General features: G+C 35.3%; 1 protein-coding gene across 8 annotated transcripts in view; it reads right to left on the bottom strand.

Annotated features, from left to right (window-relative positions):
* Window positions 1–22978, bottom strand: part of LOC138318158 (neurexin 1-like) — a 206814-nt gene that overhangs the window by 108307 nt on the left and 75529 nt on the right. For 7 of the 8 annotated variants that reach the window (XM_069260301.1, XM_069260297.1, XM_069260298.1 and 4 more), the window contains one exon: window positions 10498–10533. The exons of the other annotated variant lie outside the window; for it this stretch is intronic. In XM_069260301.1, coding sequence (XP_069116402.1) covers window positions 10498–10533 — 36 coding nt within the window. The remainder of the gene's footprint in view (window positions 1–10497; window positions 10534–22978) is intronic. 8 annotated transcript variants of the gene reach the window in all.

The following is a 22978-nucleotide window of genomic DNA, read 5'->3' on the forward strand; positions in this document are numbered from 1 at the left end:
ACTGTGTAAAAGGTTACATCCTAATTAATACCCTAGAGATACCTACATAACACAAATAGCATATTGGTATTCCTCAGTAAACATTACACAATCCGTGATCAATGTCTCGTCTCCTGTCTGAAAAAATGCTGCCCCCCAAACCACCTATTAAAGACAACTAATTTGTTTTGATGCCAGTAACAGCTGTGAAAGCAATGATAGTTTCCCCCAGTCCAATTGGCATCAGCCACTCGTAGGTTGTGTAAGAGAGAGACATTTTGTAAGTAGCGCCTGAGGTGGGAAGTAAGACATGTTGTCAGTCCATGAGGGGGAATACCTGTGTCTGGCCAAATGATGTTCTATTACATTAGGTCTTATCTGGCCCAGAGGACAAATGGCTAGCTCCATACTTCGTTGATGTCGGTAACAGTCGGGGCAAGATGGCTTTTCTAGTGGACAAGAACAGCAGCTTCATTGTGCTATACAGCATTCTGGCTGGTTAAATGTTAAATTTTACCAAAAACAAAAACAAAAAACAAGAAAAAAGCAAAAAATTTAGTTCCATCTGAAATCCATTTAAGCATCTAACTTTTACCTAAGATTACAATCATGGCCTCTGACCAAGGTGCCAGTGACCTCTTTCATTATACTACAAATCTTTATCTCAGATGTCTTTGACCTCTGACCAAGATGCTTTTGACCTTTGACCTAAAACCAAGATGCCTTTGACCTTTAACCAAGATGCCTTTGACCTCTAACCAACTTCTTACCAAGATGCCTTTGACCTCTAACCATGATATCTTTGACCACTACCAAAGATGCCTTTGACCTCTAACTATTTAGAATATGTACTCTCTACCAATACCACTAAGGATATCATAGAATTTTATAAATGACCTATACCTCCAAATACTATACTATCAAGACTTCCTAGCCATGCCAAAGAATCTTTCAGCTGGAACTAGTATCTGTTGATCGGCATTATGCCACATGTTTCTATACATGTCTTTTAAAATCAATATGTTATGTGTATATCCATTTTACCAATCAATTGTTTCACAATGCTCGACAACATTTGTACAGAAAAGTCAGAAAAGAATTGTAACAAGTGTCCTTGTTTTTTTTGGTTTTTTTTTTTTTTGTTCTTAAAGAAAAATGATGTGATTCATTCAGCGGCAGGTTAATTTTGAAATCATTAATTCTTTATGCGTTTGCTTCCTTGTGATCATTAGTCTCTGCATTCCTAAGTCTGTCTGATTCATCCTCACCTTGTCACAGTAAAAACTCTCTAACAACACCACCACATCAATCAATCTATTAGCAAACACGTACCAGCCTACCCGTGTGTGCCATGTCTACTAATTCTCATATTGCATGTACAAATCTTTCACTGACAGCTGTAGATATGATAGGGCTAAACGGAGGTCACATCGGAATTAGTCCTAAAGTAGAGAAAACAGTTTAGTTTAAATACTTAAAACCCCATGATTTCATGTGTCATTAATCAAGTCATTTGTTCACTGGTGGAGACAGAGAGCTATTACAGGCAATCTCACTACACATTTATCATCTCTAGCTTTCTTCTTCTTCTTTTTTGTTTGTTTTTTTACTAATTTGGAATAAAGCATTTCTACATAATAATTGGAAGGAACCTAGCAAATTTAAAAAGAATATTTATTAATTTTGAAAAAAAAAATGTCTTTGATATAAAATTATTTTAACTTTCATTTAAGATTGAGACATTATTATGAGCTCCAAGCCCAATGATCATGAAAACAGTCTTGGACCAATTCAAAACAATGAAACTTTTTACAAAGTCATCGGTGATATTGGCAAAGTCAAAACCTTTGTTGCAAACTTGTTTTGATTGTTTCTTGATCTTCGAACCAGTTACATTCCTGAAACTTTTTAGTGCAATTTGACTACAGATAACAGAATTAAAGATTATTTGAAGCATTCTATTTTCTCATTGATAGGACACTACAATACCAGCAGTACCATTGAACAATGAATTTCCTAGAGTCAGAAAACTATTGCCTTAGAAACTAGCATTACCCTTTATAGAGGAAACAGTTATAACCTTAAAATGCAAAACAATCGATGATTTATAATAATTGTGCTCCCCTCTGATTGGTAAAACTTCCTTGTAAAGCAACCATTCATCAAACATTCATTGACATTTATAGAAGACAGAATGCTTATGACTCAGATATTGGGGACAAATCTTCAGATTCTCACAAATCTGTGGACCAAATTCACGTGTATTGCATTGATAGAGTTTGTGTGTGTGCCGACCTCGCACCAATGCCATGGTGAGAATTTGTCCCTGCTTTGCACAGTTAAGGATATTTATGAGACCTCTGGGAGGCTTCAAGTCAGCCCATAATCCTTTTACTTCCGATTGGGAATGCACATCAGAGTTAGTAATGCACATAGCCAACAGTTGTGCTGAATGTTTTGTGTTGCAGTCACTTTCTCATGTCAATGGGATGCATAAACTGGCTCCATACAAAACACGGCCCATTCCTTAACTGTCAGATCTACGTCTGCTCACCATAACATAATCATACTAGTGACAAAATATGTATTTCAGAATGTACATCATTCTGTAATTCAAAATCTTTCAGAATATCACACATACTTCTTTACTACAAGGATTCAGGAATATGGATATTGATTTCTGATGCATTGTTTAAAATTCCAGAAACTAAAATCTTAACGCTGCACAACATTTTGTGGTAAAGACATTAATAGCTTCGAGAACCAAGGTTATCTTAAAAATAGTGGCTCTTCAAATTTCATTACACTTTCACGAGACTTATCAATATAATGTTGTCATTAAGCAACATATTATTGTACAGAAGGGCTATACTATGGCTATAGTCATGCCATTCCCTTCTAAGAAGGATCTTTTCCCAAAAGCTTTTAAAATTGATGTTACCAAAACCGATAGGACATATCAACACTTACATCTCTTACATATAATATTAACGGTCCTTATTCCATTTGTAAGCTGAGAATTATGAGATTGTGTAATTTGAAATGCCATTTTACAATTCAGCGCCATCCTAGTTATGAAATTTCACTGAAATTTTATCTAAAAGAATCAATGAGAAATTTCTCTAGCTGCATGCAAGATTCTTTTCCAGCATTATTTAAACCTTGAACAGCAATATGAATGCTTGCTCTCCAAAAGTCTGTGATGAAGCACTGCAGATATATGGCTTTGTGCTGCAAATGTAAAATCAAGCCTCAGACAATAATATGCTCAAAAAAGCATCCTTTCAATTTTGAACCATGATGATTCTTTCATTTTCATTTTTTTTTCTCAATGACTTTCTCTTCATCTTTTCTATCTAATTCTTTAGAAATCTTTGTAGTAAGTAGGAAAGTCAAATTTGTCATGACCATAATAATCAAATCACTTATTTTCAATTTTTTTTTGTTTATTTTCTTAAAATAGATAGCTTAATTTTAAAAATTCATTTATTGTTTTTATACTTATCTCAATCACATATTTTTTATAAGAATCTAATAAACAGAACAATACATAAATCAGTAAATGAAAGCATTTTTGGAAATCCGATGAAATGTACAAATTAAGCATGGCTGGTATTTTCTATGAATCTATAATTACTAATGATTTTTTCCCTCACTTTTAAGTCTGGATTTCAAATACGATATACCAATAAGGCCTTGTAACCAGGATTGGGCTCACAGTGGGAGGTGGAGCAATGAATTTCCTGTGTGGGGTGTTTCTGAGTCCAGCTTAAAGCCTCCTATATTGTCCATAAAGGACAAGGCGTCTGCTTCATATGACCGAACCACTGATGCAGAATGTCTCAATGGTGGACTGGAGAGCTCATTTAGGGGAGATCACTCAAGCATGAATTGTTAATGGCTATTGATGACGTCTATATGGAGATGCTGACAAGCGTTTTGAGAGGGAGAAGCCATGGAGACAAATTCCAATATGATATGGTGAATATATTAGAAGATAAATTTTGGTTTTTCTAGATGAAAAAAAAAATTTAAAAAAAAAAAAAGAGAAAAGATTACCATGATGGCTTAAAAGTACTCTCATATCAGAGTTTTTCAAAATCAACACTATTCAACTGGTCAAATGCAAGTTGATTTTAGAAATGGCGAGTTGAAAAATATTCCTGTTCATTATGTGAGCTTTAGACAAAATGTGACACTTTTTGAAAATACAATGTAGCTAGATTGTTGTTACACTACACTACAGTGATGCTAAAAATGTTCAACATTTATTGTTACCGACAATAAATAAATATAATAAATGTCAATGAATTTGGTTGCTTTTAACTTTACTTTCAAAGCAACAAGCAAATTTTTGTGTTGGCAATTTGAAAATTTACCAACTTGTCGAAAATGGATAGTGGCTTGAAAAGTTAAATTCTACCCCTGTCATATGACAGAATGTATATTCTGAAAGACATTTTTTAATGACATTTTTTTTAATATGAACTGAAAAATTACAATTTTTTAGCTTTGATAAATCATACTTGAACGTAAATGATAACATTCCAATAACAATTGTGTGCCACCTAATCACTCAATCTCCATTCTGGCATTTTGTTCATGATAAAATATGATAATTTCATATCTGACTTTTAAAAGTACTTCTTTTATTACCACTAGTGCATTCTTCCTGAAGACTAAATGTTTCTGCTCTGATGCCTTGAAGTAGGTGACCCAATTATGATAAACATTCCTCAGTCTGGAAGAGACTTCAGGCGTCAATGCAATGCAATATAGAACCCATTTAAAATTCAGTATTCCACTAAGAAAAGGCGTAAATCCTGAATGTCTAAGTATACTCAAATATTACTAGCAAGTTTTATTTTGTCATGTCATGGAATTGGCATAGCAGGCAATTTTTGTATCAAATATTAATGTTTACTTTCAGTTATCGACAGACGCCGACTTCTTCCTTCCTCAAGCGACAACATTAACACCAATTACATAATTTGAACAATGGTGTTGGAATGTCACACCTACCAAGGAGTGGGATTTGTGAAAACATCATCACGATTCATTGTCACTGAAGCTAGAACCAATCACCAAACGCAAAAGTGCGGAAAGAAAGCTTCATTTTATACTTTATTTCCTCAGAGAGTAAACATGGAATTAGATTTTTCCTCGGTAATAAAGATGAAATCAAACATAACACCGGTTTTGACAGGCATGAATGCCACCCATAAATGCCATCTTCCATGCTTCTCTTGGAATTATCTCCATGATGACTTTAGTCCTATCAACTGTAATTGGTTCGATGATCAGCCAATCAGACAGACTTTGTTTGGCCTTAAATGCAGGTTTGACTCGTGAAGTAATTTGTTGCGAGTACGTATGTGTCATCCTGGTGCAAAGGATATAACAGGAAGCATCGATAAAACCTGTCGCACCGAAAAATAGAATCTGGACTGTCTCACCAATCAAAATATAGATGTCTGATGTCTTAACAAACTTATAAGTCCGAGACTCAAACAAGAAAGGGATGACGTGTTTAAATAATGTTATAGTTCCCTGTTCCCAGGGGAAACATAAGACCCCAGGGTCATATAATTCACAAATTTTGTAAAGGACCTTAAGACCTTTCCATCTATGAAGAGTATTTGATTCTAAATTTTTAGAATTTCAGAAAAAGATTTTTGAAGTTTTAGCCTTTTTGACCACATTTAGCAACACCCCTCAGGCCCCAGGGGGCTGGGACCATATAATTCACAATTTTGATTGATCTTTGGCGATGGAAGGTTTCTGAAAAAAATTCAACAAATTTGGTTCTGTGGTTTTGGAGAAGTTGAAAATATAAATTTTTATTGTCGCACGACAGTGGACAAAAGGCGATTAGAATAGGTCTCTTGAGACTTCGTGTCAGCAGTTGATCTAAAAATTAATCGCCGTGCACAGGTAAAAATGAAGCATATGACACAAACCTGTGAACTTAAATCAGTGTTAAAAGGTTCATTAGATATGAAAATGCTTAATTTAGTCACCACAAAAATTAGTTGCTGAACCCCATGTATTAGGATCCATTGAACCTTAGTAGGCATAAGCTTACGTCATGTAGGATCCCTAATGGAGCCTCAGTATACATAAGTCTATATAATAGAATCCTATGAAGTCCATGCAGTAAGAATTTGCCTATATCCTGTAGGACCATGAAGCCAAGCTAAAAATTACGCTGTCTGTTTAATAAAATGTTATCCAAAGAAATACTATCAAAAATCAATACTATCTGTCAAAGAAGCATTAAAATGTCTTACTGAATTTCTATGCACAAATACCATTGACAACGTAATTCAAGACTTCCTGGCAGTTTGGAAAGTGTATTTCAAAGACATTCAGGCAGTTTGTGTGAATCAAAAGACTCTGGTTTTTGACTGACTTTCAGTATACTCAATAACATTGTAACATAACACACCAGCTATTTGGTTTGCTGGCAGCTACTGATTGCGTTTGGGAGGTACTTTTCTGGCCTATGACGTCTTTGTCCGAGCCAAGAGAACAGTTAGTGAAAATTTGTCTGTGAATTGTCCGGTAGAAATACCAGGAAAATTCTATCAGATCAACATCAACTGATTTAGCACACAGCTAAGCTACTGTCCTTTCTTGTATACTTATAGTAAATCTCAGGAATGCTTGATTTCAAAAAAGGACTCCCTTGGGGTTGATACCATTATGTTCATTAAACAATTTGCCTTGTCATGCGGACCAGGAAGAACCCAGTAGAATGGGTAACTACTGGAATGTCCCATCAGGAGTCTATCCATCATAAATCATCCAATCATCATCCGGACCATTACGTTGACTGACACAGTCTGTGGACACCGTCTATGACAGTTGTAGGTCTTTCCCATACCAGGAACCAAGACTTGGCTAGGACGCTGCCCTTTCCAATTTGTCACTGTCTGTAATGCTTTTATTCTGGTCTAACACACAAGTGGGGGACTATTCGTTATGGAGACTGTCTTCATTTGTACATGTATATTTCATGAAGACTTGTAACTAAGAGTACATTAATGGATTATCTCCCCTTGATAATTTTATTGATTGTGATGTGGTAAAGATTCCCTCGGCACCATGAGGGTTAATTCCTACTTGACACAGCCAGTATACCTACTTGACACAGCCAGTATACCCTACTTAACCAATGCCATCAGAATTCTGTTAATATTCTACCGTTGTACTTTAACAATACTTGAACTTGTTATTTTTCTGTATAATTATGATGATTTAAACCAGAAAATCAAACACAAAAAATTAGTATTTGAATGCAAAATATACAAATTAAATAACCTTTTAGTTTTCAGTGTATACAGGATAAAACCTTTGATGTTTCCAAGTTTAACAAGAAGGTAACTATATAGCACCATGTAAATGATATTTTTCAGACTTTTAAAATTCTTGTTTTAATTATTCCCATTCCTATCAGAACAGGGTTTGATATAACATCGTAAATCCTACTACGTTCTAAGTCATCCATCTCCCATCAGAGTGGTAGTTGTTCTCATCGTAAGTCACATTAACAGCTAGCCTGGAGACAAGGTTTCTGTCAATATAGGACTTTAGCTTTAATTAAATTTCCAAACGCACTCTTGCTCTAATGTTTTTTGTGTAAATATGTCTCCATGGTCCCTGATCAATCAAACTAATTACTTAATTGTGTGAGTTGTTCATGCTTTCAGTGTTTGTAATGTTATATATATATAAAGCATGCAGTTAGGCGTTGCGGCATTGAATCGGTGTCACATCTTAGAGAAAAATATACTCCAATGGGATTTTATTTCAAAAATCTTGTCAAGTAGGGTATTTTCCTTGACAAATTTCTGATCAGACATTTAATGTTTTAGCAATATCTATTCCCCTAAAGAAAAGCAGTGTTTGGTCAGATCATAACAGTGACAACTGGGAGATATCGATGATGATTCAAACATTAGAAAAGAACATATCATAAATCAGTGATGTAACCCACTGAAGACCCGGCTGAGATTAGGCCAGATACCCAGATTTAGCAGATATTTTTAACCTTTAGAGGTCAGGGTCGAGCACTTGTAGGCTAGCAATAAGCATCATTTTGCCTTTATTTCAGAGAATCCTCTCTCATCCATTATATCAAAGATACTCAGATGAAAGGGGGACTAGCAATATCAAATGCATGTCAAATACAAATGAAAGTTCTTACAAGGCCAAAGAAATTACCAGAATTATTAGGCTCAAATTTTTTGGCTATATTAATTTTGTCTGCAGGGATTGGGATGTCTGACATTGCACCTTTCAGTGGCAGTGAGCGTTTTAGAAAATCACTGAATGATTTTTATCTCAAAATTAATTCGACTTTAGATTAGTAATCCTCCATCATCTTTTTCCCCACTGGACACTTTGATCGGAAAGCGTACTAGTTTGACCTGTCGATTGATTACACATATAAATCTAAATGTGATTATAATCTATGTTAACTGTGATTGGGTCCTGTATTGACGTAGGGGAGATTTATATAGTTGGTGACCGCTCTCCCTCAAGGACACGGCCAACCACTTCAAAGGATACATGACAAGTTTCATCTGTTTGACGGGTCGTCATAATGGTTTTTCAGGCAACATATATTCACAACGGTGCAAACACACGTCACAGTTCGTCACAACTCGTGTATCTAAAATCATGTGGTTACGAGAGACATAGCTTTGGTATCTAAATGTTAGTGTATTCAAATATGAGTATATTCCTTTCATATTGTATTAACACAGCAGACAGCACACTGCAAACAATATGTTGGGTTAAATTACCTCAGCGTATCCCCCATCGGCAGTAAATGAATTACGTTGATATTTCCGCAGTATCATCATTACTTTATTGGCTAGCTGATATGATACACACATCGTAGCCCCTATCAAAAGCACTTAACCAATTGGAGAAACATTTCAAAATTACCCTGGCAGTGGAACATTTAACTATTTTTTTTTCTACAAATGCAAACAAAATATTTAATCATTCCGTAACTGTCATGCGTGACATAAAATTCAATTACCCCAGAGGCTGGAAACTAATAATTATAAAACAGATTTTTGTTTTCCATAAAGACTGATGGTATTGATTGGTTTTGAAATGTTGAAGATATTACAGTTTGATATTGCTGTACTTTATAGGATGTGTTAGGCTACATGGCACAGATTGAGAGTTACAGCAGTAGTACAAAACCATACTACACACACTCTCATGTTACACTCTTATTGAGAACCACTAGATTATATTATATTAAGGCAACGTTGAGAACAAGCTGCAATTTCTGAAGAATATTTTTTCTCTATTAGACATCCACTGTGGTTAAATACTGATTTTTCTGCGGGTGGATTTTTTGCTAAGTCAGCTTTCCGACTGTTTGCAGTAGGCTAACTTTCATGCAGCGCAGCAATAATGAAATTATTCCTATGTAAAATTTGCACTTTTCAATATCTTTGTACATTGATATATTTGTGGAGATTTAACGAAAGCGAATGTTTCCAATTTAGGTAATTGTATATTTAACTTTACCATATATGTATACAGATAATAGACCCACCCATCACCCACCGAGTCTAGTGTTTGGTTGCTTTCAGACAGACACTCTCTCCATTTTGTATAGCTAGTACACCTAAAGCAGGTGTTTCAGTTGCTACTTTAGCCATCATATTTAATTTTATGTCATTAAGCATTAATCAAAATACCAAAGTAAACATCCTGGTAAGTCCAAAGTAAACATCTTGGTAAGTCATATTAAATACATCTGCCTCAAAAGATTGCAACGATCACATGACGACCCCACACCCCCTTATTCTGCCTCCTTTTTCATTGTAGGGCAAACCTTCTTATCCATCTCAGCCTTTAATGATACACAAGCAGTACTTGCTTCTAATTGTGAATAATGAATTGTGAACATATAATTCTAATTATAGTGAATTGTGAATATCAAGATCTACTTGTGAATATTGAATCATATCCTTTATTGTGAAAATTGACTGAATTTAACTGTGAATACTGTGTAAATCAACTTTCTTTCATATGATTTCTGAAATTTAAAACTTCCATCTAAAAAAAACAAATTTGTAGAGATTGTTTTTGGCAAAATATATATTCAATTGAAATTCCTTTCAATATAAGTAAGGTAACTACTTATGCATGGAGATAAACTTTTTGCCAGATTGCAAAATTTGCGAATTCTAAGTAAATGGCAAATAAAAGAAAGTTGTTTTCAGTATTGAGTCCTGTGAATGTGAATATTGATTGAACTCCGAGGTCTGCATTCCTCTGCGTCTCAGCGACTGTAGCCAATCCCTGGCTAGGTATCAGTGAAGATGGGTGCAGTGTGCCATTAAGTACAGAAATACATAACTAATCCAAATTTTAATTACAACCCAGACAACCGCCAATAAACTTTTCAAAGAGACAAATTCATACGCCATAAATCTTACTTTCAAAGGTGTTATGGAGTTTTATGTATAATGAAAGCAAACTTACGGTTCAGATTTCTGCGGGGATTTCTCTGAGCACTTCCTGTTCAAAAAAATTTCATAAAATAATGACAATAATTCTGACAAAAATTCTTTATTGAACTAAATCATCCTAAAATAAAATAAAAGTACTCAGTTGATTAAAGTGAAGAAAAGTGCACATAGAGCAATGTTTCTATTGAAGTCTGTGATCTGTGCTGTGGCACAATTTGGTGAAGGAAGAAAGCCAGAGTTCCAGATAAAAATCAACCTACAGTCAACAACAGGTACCTAATCCTACCTATTTATGGACCATCAATTGTACAACTCAACCACCACAACCCAAAGCACCAAAACCCAGAGGTATAATATCAGACACCTTAACCACACAGCCACCACAACCCAAAGCACCAAAACCCAGAGGTATAATATCAGACACCTTAACCACACAGCCACCACAATCAAAAGCACCAAAACCCAGAGGTATAATATCAAACACCTTAACCACTCAGCCACCACAACCCAAAGCACCAAAACTCAGAGATATATTGTCAGACACCTTGACCATGCAACTACCATTACCCAGAGGTACATTGTCGGACGCCTTAACCACACAGCCACCACAACCCAGTGGTATAATATAAGACACCTTAACCACACAGCCACCACAACCCAGAGGTATAAGTTCAGACACCTTAACCACTAAGCCTCCACAACCCAAAGCACCAAAACCTAGAGGTATATTGTCAGACACCTTAACCACACAGCCACCACAACCCAGAGGTATAAGTTCAGACACCTTAACCACTAAGCCTCCACAACCCAAAGCACCAAAACCTAAAGGTATATTGTCAGACACCTTAACCACACAGCCACCACAACCCAGCGGTATAATATAAGACACCTTAACCAAGCATTCACCACAACCCAGAGGTATAAGTTCAGACACCTTAACCACTAAGCCTCCACAACTCAAAGATATCATGTCAAGGCACATCTATCACCCAACCAGTACAGTTCCTGTTTAGGTTAACAATTCTACATAAACAAAATCTTTTGTTATATCTGTTTCAAGCTCCAATTAGCTTCTCAATACAGTGTGATTATTTGTCACCACGCTCTGGAAAATATTTCGAGAATTTCTAAAACTACATAAAAACACACGAAAACAATCGATCAAAGAACAATAAAGATGATCTGATTAAAAACTCATTAGGGATCACACATTTGCATGCATAAAGTCACAATGCATCATTGATGTGGAGATCAAAAACGTCCCTAAAAGTATTCACAATTTTTCTTCTAAATTAAGTTTAAATGCAGCCCGTGTATACTTGACATGCTCCCGTATTTACGCGGAAATCATTGTCACATACCCTATTTCTCGTACTGATTCAATCAACGTTGACATGGTTTTTATTAAAGACGATTCCGCACTCACATCAGAATAAACCTACAAGACAAGTTTCATATAACTTGTACGCTAACAGGCACACAATTCATCATCGCCAATATAATTACAGCTTGGATGAAATCCTCAATGGTAGACCAGAGACGAACTCTGTCACTCACTTGGGGCTGGAACTTTAATCATACAACCGCGATATTAGATCACACTAAAACAATTCATATCATTAACCCCCTACCGATGACAAATGAGTACTTGTTGAGCAGCTATATAACCAAGATGGAGGATGGTTGCCGTGGCGCCATGACCTGGTCGCTGCAGCATGTCACGGAGCACTCAGGAGGATGTGCAATCAAGCGCAGCATTATAACTCCACATCAGTAATTACACATACACTACAGTGTTGTGTAGCTTTATAACAGTAATTGGTTTTATATTGCTTTAGGAGTGCACACGACGATAAGGAGCTGAGCCCGGAGTCAAACATGAAGTCGTTTAGCAGGTTATGTTCAACATTCTGTAGATGATATTGTACTAATGGTAGTATTGTTTCTTATCCCATGTACAAATTGTGGTGTTTACCAAATTGTATCAACATGTGGAATATTATATAGATTATTTTATTTAAATCCAGCGACAACCATTAATATAAACTACCTCAAGAAATAATTCCTCAGCAGAAGTGGAATTGGAATTATAAATTAGGTTTAAAAAGTCTGAAAATATCATATATGAAAGAGATATTCAGGCTTACTTTCATAACCTAGGACATTTAATTTTCAAAAGACAGTTTAAAGTGCAATAATACCTAAAATACTACATTTCACAAATGACTATGTTTTATTATAGAAGATACCATCTGCAGGACTATACAGGTTAAGGCCTTCCAACTCTCCACAGGATATGAGTGTCATCATATATCTGCATGTCAAAAAAATGTCAAGTAGGATATGAACAGAGAAGTTGATAGCTTAGTAGTGCTGTTTGATATAGAATGATCCTACACGCAAGCTATCAAACCTGACATGTAACATGAAACATTGGATCAGACTAGTAAATCAGTGAACTGCTCAGTCCCTCGACCCTCTCTAACCTTATTGATTCCCACATCACATCCAGTCAACTTTAATAATCAAAACTTCATTATATAACTGTATGGATAATCTTAATCAAATACAGTGAACTGTTAATGGTTGGGGACCTCAACTCTGGGCACAGGCCCCGATAATACCAATAGTTAGCCTTCTTCACATACATAATTATGATCCAAAGATTTTCACCATTGGTGTCACTGAGACACATATACCGCAATATTGCCATCTACAGATCTAAATCATGGAAGGAAGTTAGGACATGAAAGTATGAGCCGAATACAGAAACCCTCAACTGTCCCTCGACCAATTTCATTTAAATTACCATCATATATCAACAACAATAAAAAATTATCAATTCACTTTCAACCAAGAAGGAAAACACGGAACTGCCATATATACATTAAATGTTATCTACACACTATTTGATAACAAAACAAACAGAATTTGAAACTGTTGCTAACAATTGCATAATGACTCCATGATGCAGACAAGGTCATACAGAATACGAAACTATGGCTGCATGCAGACTCAAGAGGTGTCAAAACTGAGACCAAACTATAAATTTAAAACCTGATATCTTAATTTTCGCTAAAACATCCACAACATTTTGGGATATGATCATTCATCTGAGCCATTATTGGCATGGAAAAAAAGTTACATAATACATCACAAATGTCTCTGCATGACTTTCATCGCCCAGCTAACAGTGAAATATGGCTTCCACAAAATCCTGACAAGAAATTGTAGGCTTTTAATGAAATTAAAGCTTGTTCCTGCGTTGTTTGGCTTCAAGGAGCCAGGACATTAATGTAGGGTGGTCCTTAGCCTAACCACCACCGTCACAGAGACAAATGGTTGATGAATATGTGTCGTGCTACACACCGCTTCTTTAATTGTCATCCAAGCACTTCAAAGCAAATGTTATTGATCAGACTCGGAAAGAACTCTCTTAAGTTTTATTTCCGACTTTCTATTCATACTTTTTTGGGGCCTTTCAATGTAAGTACTTGATGTTGGAACATCCCTTATACCTGTCATTAGCACTCACTGTGTTGATCAATACGGAGAGAGAACTCGGGAGTCACACCATATATAGGATAGGTCCATCATCACAGGTCATACAGTACATCGATCAGTACCCATCCGTTACAAACATTTTAGTGATCTCTTAATCTAGTCTTTTCTTCTGAATCAAGAGTAAAAGATACAGTGTCACAACCATGTAAATGAAATTAACAGGAATTACTTATCCAAGTTCATGTTCTAAGGAGCATATACCTTTAGATCAAAGACTGATTATATGATTAATAGAATCTTACATGGGTCTGTGAAGTGGTCAGGGATATCTCAACCCTCGTGAAAGATTTTGGCCGGTCAACCAGAGGCTTGCTGAGGGTTGATTGCCAAAATCTTTCATGAGGGTTGAGATATCCCTGTCCACTTCACAGACCCATGTAAGATTTTTTTTCTCCCATACTTAGTAAAAAAATGATGAAATTCCACTTGGTTTCCAGGTTTTTCATCTAGACTGGATTACCTGCCTTAGTACCAATTCTCTCCGCTAGGCTGCGCTCTTAAATACTAAGAAAGGCCAGGGCCGCAATTTTGGTCAAGATCCTGAGCAAAATGATTCTGATCTGGTCAATTCAATCAACAAATCATCGAGATTCCTTTCTGTTTACAATGGCAACGAGGTGGAAATGAAATTTTGATGTTGTTTAGGGAGCATTCAACATTTCAAAGGTATTTGAAATAGTATAAGAACGTTACAATTTAAGTTCAACGACCAGATATCTACTCGCATACGAAATCTGAAGTTCCATACTATACGCTGATGTCATGGTGAATGTACTGGAAACCCCCCGAGCGTCTGCTTCAAAAGACAATTTCGCGTTTCAACATCCAATACACAACTAATGGTATGTAAAGTTGTTTTCCATCAATAAATAATTAATATTGTTTACAATTTACCATTGTATAGCAGACTAGAGGTCACCAATTCCAAAAAATAGATGTTGGTATTTTTTCCGCGCAAAAATGCAGACGCCATTTTGAAAAGAAATATCCCCTGAACGTTATAAATATCAGCCAATCAAATTCCCAAGATCGATAGCCCTGACCTGTCGTTGTATTTTCGGAGCGAAGCCTAGTGGAGAGTAGAAAAACTACGGCAGGCAATCCAGTCTAGTTTTTCATCTCGCCATTATCGCAGCAATGTAATTATGTGTCAAAATTGATGACGTCATCTACAATGCGCGCCGCTGATATGCCGCATGTATTGATGATGTCACTTTATTGTCTAGCGCTTGTGAGCTGTCTTACACCCCCCTGTGTAAGATAGAGATATCTTTTCCCTAGCAACCACGGGATATCCCTGTGAAGTATGGGAGAAACCAATATCTATCCATCGGTATCATTTTGAGTGATGCATTTTTTGTAGTGAAACAACAGTACATTAGAGAAAGAAAAATCACATGCCTTCCTGATAAAACAATCTAACATTAGTCTAACAGATGTCTTTGTAGAGAAGACCATTTTGGACATCATTCACCCCTAAAATTCAATAATGGACTGATCTTGTCTTTGATTTAGAAGAGTCTAAATGTGTCTTGAGGGGTGAATGATTTAATGATCCCTGTCTATAACCAGGAAGATCTTCCTTTATCTGAGGTCAGTGTAATTGTTGCCTGATCTGGCACCAACAATCCCCAGTATTAAAGTCGGTATGAATAGAAGCTGTAAAAGTACTTGGACCTGAGATCTGACATCTCTGACCAGTTTTACAGGTGCCAGAGTCTGCAGATGAAAGCTGTGCCCAGACAGGTAGAACCGTGTCTCCGAGAACTCCTCGGAGTGTAGCAATGTTAGAAACCCACACTCGAGGGTATAAACATGCAATGCTACACTGATTAAAACATTGCAACATACCTATACTTTATTAAAAATGTCTTTGATGCCGCAGCCAAGAAAATCACAAAAACAGTTCCTCCTTGTTAACATCGTGTAATGCTTCTTTAATTGATTAAAAGAAAGCGAGTCCATTATTTAATTATTTCTACCAGCATGTTATAGTACTGAACTTAGTCTCTATGCAAGTCTGCACAGTATAAGTACATGTATACTAGGTCTTATACAGTCTTAACAAACAAAATCTCAATATGCTATACTAAATCAAGAAATTATTTGTTTGTATACTGATATCACTTGCTTTATCTAATTCAATTTGAGATTTATTAATAAGGCTATTTTCAAATCACAGGAAAATACATGGTTTATCAAAATCCAATGCCATATTAAACTCCATGACAGCACTCCTGTCCCTGTTATACCATACAATTTCCTATTTTTGTAATTTTTTAAGTGCCCTAGATTCTTATTTGAGTTGAATACTGCAGTTACATGTCATAGCTATCTATGTCATTTATTTTGAAAACATATTTACAAACCTTAGATCTAACAAATGTATGCAAACCTTTATTATAGCCTCGACGGACGGAACTGACTGAACAACAACAGACGGCATTATCTTAATTTGATCGGTTTTAAATCCTATTAACAGTCAGGCTCATTCATAAGTACATGCCAGATTTACTTGGGGAGGAAAGCTGGAGTACTTGGAGAAAAACCATCAATCAGCGTCAGTACCTTACAACTACCCCACATGGAATTTTAACTTACGACCCTGAGGGCTAGTTGTAATATGTCAGGACATCTTAACTATTTGGCCACCGCAGCCCCCCAGACCACATGATCCGACCCATACAATTCTATACAATACCTGTGAACCAACGCCAAGTAAAATTAAGGTTATATGATGTATACCAAGGCACACACAGATACATTGATGAGTTGGCAAGAGGTTACTTTATTACACGACCTTTTGCCAGAATTTGTTGAAAACTCTGTTCTCTGGGTGTAAATATGCGTCTATTTTAGCCTCGCCCGTAACCATGTTTCTTAATTTGAGTTGTCATAAAGTTGAGGTCGATATTGAAAACGACAGACAGGCTGTCTTATACTTGCCCTAGTTCCTTGATAATTAACATCCCGAACCTTCTACACATCTCATCATTGTTTCTCTACCCATTCAATAATTCATTAGCTCCCCACCAGTCTGTATAATATTATCCAAATCCACAGACCCACCAATATCAGACGGAGAAAGGAACCAAACACTTGTCGATATACTAAACCCAATATACAATACCAGACAGAGAAAACCCGATTAATATTCTGTATTAAAGATAAGACAAGCTTCTTTCTTATTTTCATAAAGCTTTTACATTGATAAAAACTCAACAAAACGACAGACACTGCATTCAAACTCTGGTATCGGATCTGATTGTGGTAAAATCTTACTAGATTGAGAACCATGATGGACAGCTATTTGATTCAAAGAAACGTTTACAATCTCAAAAACACACTTTAACATATACAGTAATTAATTTACAATTTATTTTTTTTTTTTTTTTTGCATTTTTTTTTTTGGCTAATGTTTTTATGTCAAATACATTGAGACAAAAAGAGAGAAAAATATTACTTTTTTCCATATGATTGCTGAATTTGAAACATAAAGGAAAATAAATCAGTTAAGCATGCAGTTCATTAAAAACATTATACTAGATATCTCTGGAAACAAAATTGTTTATCTTTTAAGTAAATAAAATATATTTTGACAATGAGAGCTGCTACTAGATTTTCTGCAGTGATCACCCTTGTCTGTAACATCTCCTTGACATGTCAATAGGCCTAGGGCATCCAATCCATATTGTAGAGTGACAGGTGAAAACTCAGGCCGTTAGGGACTCTATAGACAGTAGTACCACTATCGTAGTGAACAGATACACATTGATACACACGCTATAACCTCATTTGTTACACTTACATACTTTATAACCCCTCCATAGCAAAACAGATCAGTCTTACTCCAGCGCTAGTCTTTCCGAATAGTCCTTTTTTCCTTTTCCTTTTTTAAAAAACTGTTTCCTCTAGCTCTAGAAAACTTTCTTTGCAAATACCTTTTTTCCGCCATTCTCTTCTCCCATTGATAACATGAAAGAATCTTTGTTTGTGTTTTAGGGTCCTTCACAGCCATGTTTATTCAACAGTTTGAGGTACCTAAATAAAAGCAAAAACACCCAGAGAAAACCAATCAAATGCCATGAGTGTCAGACTCTCAAATAAACTTATAGATCTCTGACTATTATGTTGAGACACCTTTACCGCTCGGCCACTGCATCCTCTTCAAGATTCCTCTATATCAGGTATAACCACATCTTTGTAAAAGGTAAGGCTGAGTGTAAACAACAAACAAACAAATTGACCTTATAAGAATAGTTTTGATTTTTTTATTACAATAACCATACAAGAATACAATTTATAAGAACTGCAACAATAAGAATCCAAATCAGAATAGAAAAAGAAAAAAAACTCTTGAAGGAGAAATATTTAAATCACCAATCATCTAAAACTAAAACAAAACTTAATATACCACTAAATGAGAAATGGGGCTCGATCAAAACGAATTCATCTGATTGAAAATTTAACGAATAGATTCATTCATGAAAGTGAAGCATTTTTGTCTTTTTGTACAGTAGAAAAGTAAAGGCAGAATGTAAAATTCATACTGGAGAGAAGACTGTCAAACCTCATTCAAATAAATTCATCACCGACCACACAAACTGCCAGTGAATATTTAAGGTAAACTACTGGTGATGATGATGAAAGAAATTGCTGACATCAGAATTTACGATACATCTGAAGCAAGCCATTAATACTACAGGTTTGTGCTGAATGTTTTATATCTGCCTGTAAACTAGCACTCAAATATCCTGTCTTTGTTAGAAACTGTTGTTCATTGACTCCGACAAAATGGCCTTGTAATTTTCGGATAATCAATTGTAAGAATTGAATATTTCATGGCAGGAAAGTCTGTTTGAAGTCTGCCTAATCAATTAGAGAATTACTCATATAGTGACACAATGGCTGTTCTAGAACTCGGTCAGAGAAGTGTTTAAAACAGCACACTGTAACAATTGTGTGATACAAACATTTTCAGGAGACTAATGGGAATGATAATGTTAACTCAAGACAGTCGAGAAAACAAAAACACAGCATGCTGTTTTTATTTGCTATTTACCTGCATTTCATAGAACAAAACAGAAACATCATTTGAATAACGACAATAATTAATCATACAAAAAAAAACTTTTTGTACCCACTCAGACTCCCACCGGCAGTTAAAACCTCGTAGCCATTGATCACCACAATGGCAGATAGCTCTCAATGGCTTTCATCTTTGTCGTGTGCCATCGGACAAAACCCTAATCAATATCATTTTGTATACCTGTTATTGTTTATCAATATCTTTGCTTCCATTTTATTTTATGATGTTTTTTTTCAAGTAACAAAGTCTGAAGCATTCCCCTGAATATTGGCATTAACGAAACAATATACTCAACAAGTATCATCTGAAAGCATGCATGTTTTCAATGACATGCTTTTATTATGAAAATATTAGTGACATTTTATCTTAAAAATGTTTGTGTTGAAATGTTAATCTACTTGCATTTTCTCAAAGTGGATTTATTTGTAATCTTAGAGGAAGTACTTTTACAGCCTGTATATCAATTTATCTGTAATTTAAGAGGAAGTTCTGTTTACAGCCTGTATATCAATTTATCTGTAATTTTAAGAGGAAGTACTGTTACAGCCTGTATATCAATTTATCTGTAACTTTAAGAGGAAGTACAGTTACAGCCTGTATATCAATTTATCTGTAATTTTAAGAGGAAGTACTGTTACAGCCTGTATATCAATTTATCTGTAATTTTAAGAGGAAGTACTATTACAGCCTGTATATCAATTTATCTGTAATTTTAAAAGGAAGTACTATTACAGCCTGTATATCAATTTATCTGTAATTTTAAGAGGAAGTACTATTACAGCCTGTATACCAATTTATCTGTAATTTTAAGAGGAAGTACTGTTACAGCCTGTATATCAATTTATCTGTAATTTAAGAGGAAGTACTAGCTGTATATCAATTTTTGTAATTTAAGAGGAAGTACGTTACAGCCTGTATATCAATTTATCTGTAACTTTAAGAGGAAGTACTGTTACAGCCTGTATATCAATTTATCTGTAATTTTATCTGTAATTTAAGAGGAAGTACTATTACAGCCTGTATATCAATTTATCTGTAATTTTAAAGGAAGTACTTTTACAGCCTGTATATCAATTTATCTGTAATTTTAAGAAGTACTTTTACAGCCTGTATATCATAAGGTCACTGTTGGTATATTGACAAGCTATTTCAGATGGTCCACCAATTACCATTATGGGATACGAGGCTGGTCGTAACTAGGCACCAGGCCTAGTGTAATTACCATTGAAATGTCCTGTAGCCTCGTTCTCAGATTTTTATATGTCTCCCAGTATGAGAGATAATGAAGCACGCCCCTCCTAGATCTCTACATCATACCACATAGTCATTAATTGTTTCAACCGAGAAGTTTCGTTTATTTTTCTATAAGAAAAATTATAAGGGTCTCGTACCAAGTAACATTGAACTTCTCGTAATTTTCATTGAAAATAAATTGAAATTTTTAATCTAGAATTGTTTTTGTTCTCAATGTGATTATATCGTAAGATCATGAGATCTCATGGTAGTAATATCATACAGATGACTCATAATTCTATTTTTGATGCCATTGTTAGACTTAATACATATTTTAATATTGTACACTACAGAATCATCTTAAGGAGTGTCTTATAGCTTGTAGTCCACCCTCCCACTCCAATATTACATTTGACGTCACAATGAAGAATTATGGAAGCTTGCCATTTTGGCTTATGTAGTTAAGAATTTGATCACTCCATTGTCTAAATATTATATGTATGATGTGTACATTGTCTATGAAAATTAGATAAGAAAAGCGTCATCTAAAGCAGACTATATACGTGTGCTGGTTCATTTTACAAAGGGGAACTCTGAAATAGGATTCTTAATTAATGCTTTTCTGTTTGGCTCTATGGCCTTGAGCTGAAACAACAGTGCAAGCAAACAGAGCACACTTCAAGGACACAGCCTCAATCTTGATATGAGATCAAATTTAAATACATATGGCTCCATATTTGGAAGGCAGGTGATAGTTGTTTAATTCCAAAACAACTGCATATTTTCACTACAAATTACACACTTAACAAGTTTGTATTTGGCATGCGTTTCACCTTCCAGCATAAAACTAGCGTGACTACTAGGATAACAGAGAGAGGAAGACTGGAATGATTACAAGACCTATTATCTGTTTGTCATATTCCTACGTAATCATGTTGATAGAATTACACAAACCTGCTAATTCGGTTTCTCCAGGGCTGTTTGTCTCTTTGTAAATTGAGAAGTGGTGCCATGTATTTGTACTTGCATTATAATCTTATGCTAAGACTTCACTGTACATGGCAACATTCTTATTTTTTTCTCTTTTTCTTCCCTTCAAGAAAGTTTCTTTAAGACTTCAAATACTCACATTGTGTTTATTTTGGAAACTAGATACATATGTAGTCAAACCAGTCTTACAAATTACACCAAAGGCGATACTATCCTTTATTAAAGATGTCCTTTATACTGAGGTCAGTTATTTAGTAATTTGCACCAAACGAGATTGGATCTGTCCTTTATAGACAGGTGTCCTTTATACTGAGGTCAGTTATTTAGTAATTTGCACCAAACGAGATTGGATCTGTCCTTTATAGACAGGTGTCCTTTATACTGAGGTCAGTTATTTAGTAATTTGCACCAAACGAGATTGGATCTGTCCTTTATAGACAGGTGTCCTTTATACTGAGGTCAGTTATTTAGTAATTTGCACCAAACGAGATTGGATCTGTCCTTTATAGACAGGTGTCCTTTATACTGAGGTCATTTATTTAGTAAATTGCACCAAACGAGATTGAATCTGTCCTTTATAGACAGGTGTCCTTTATACTGAGGTCAGTTATTTAGTAAATTGCACTAAACGAGATTGAATCTGTCCTTTATAGACAGGTGTCCTTTATACTGAGGTCAGTTATTTAGTAATTTGCACCAAACGAGATTGGATCTGTCCTTTATAGACAGGTGTCCTTTATACTGCGGTCATTTATTTAGTAAATTGCAACAAATGAGTTTGAATCTGTCCTTTATAGACAGGTGTCCTTTATACTGAGGTCAGTTATTTAGTAATTTGCACCAAACGAGATTGGATCTGTCCTTTATAGACAGGTGTCCTTTATACTGAGGTCATTTATTTAGTAAATTGCACCAAACGAGATTGAATCTGTCCTTTATAGACAGGTGTCCTTTACACAGAGAACGATTATATAGTAAATAAATGTCCGTGAAAGCTCCTCTAGACAAACAACTATACTCATCTACCCCTAAAAGTCTTCTAACTCTTCCTGAATTCCAAGGATGGCGAATTCATCATGACATTTCTGGGGTAAAAGACTTTATATCAAAATTTAGCTTAAGGTTGTATTCTTCTGAGGTTTCAGTCCCGTTGAAGTCTCGTTTCGACATAGATCATCATTGCGCCAGTATTTTTTGCTGTATCGAGCTAATTTTTGCTGTAAATCTTTACTGGGTTCGTGGTAATTAAAATTTTGAGCATTAATGTGTGAAATGATACACTTTTGTCACTTTATTTTTACATTTAATGGTAATTTGAGCACTTTTATTTTTTACTCTAAAATACTGAAAAATAACAAATATTCAAATGGGGCAAAAAAGTAAGCACACGGACCCCCCATTTTTCTGCCTGATTTAGAAAGAACAACCCATTCCCTGTTGATAAGCAAAATATTAACAAAAGTTTAATACCAGAACTTTTTCTATAAAGGGTTAAATTTGGCAAAAATGGCTGAAAATGGTGCATTTTGTAGTTCAAAATTAAGGGGTAGGGGTAACATATATTGTTATTCTGAGAAAAAATATTAGTCTTATTAATCAAAACTGGCATATTTTTAAA

This window comes from Argopecten irradians, chromosome 3 (assembly GCF_041381155.1).
Source record: "Argopecten irradians isolate NY chromosome 3, Ai_NY, whole genome shotgun sequence".
Lineage (NCBI taxonomy): Eukaryota > Metazoa > Mollusca > Bivalvia > Pectinida > Pectinidae > Argopecten > Argopecten irradians.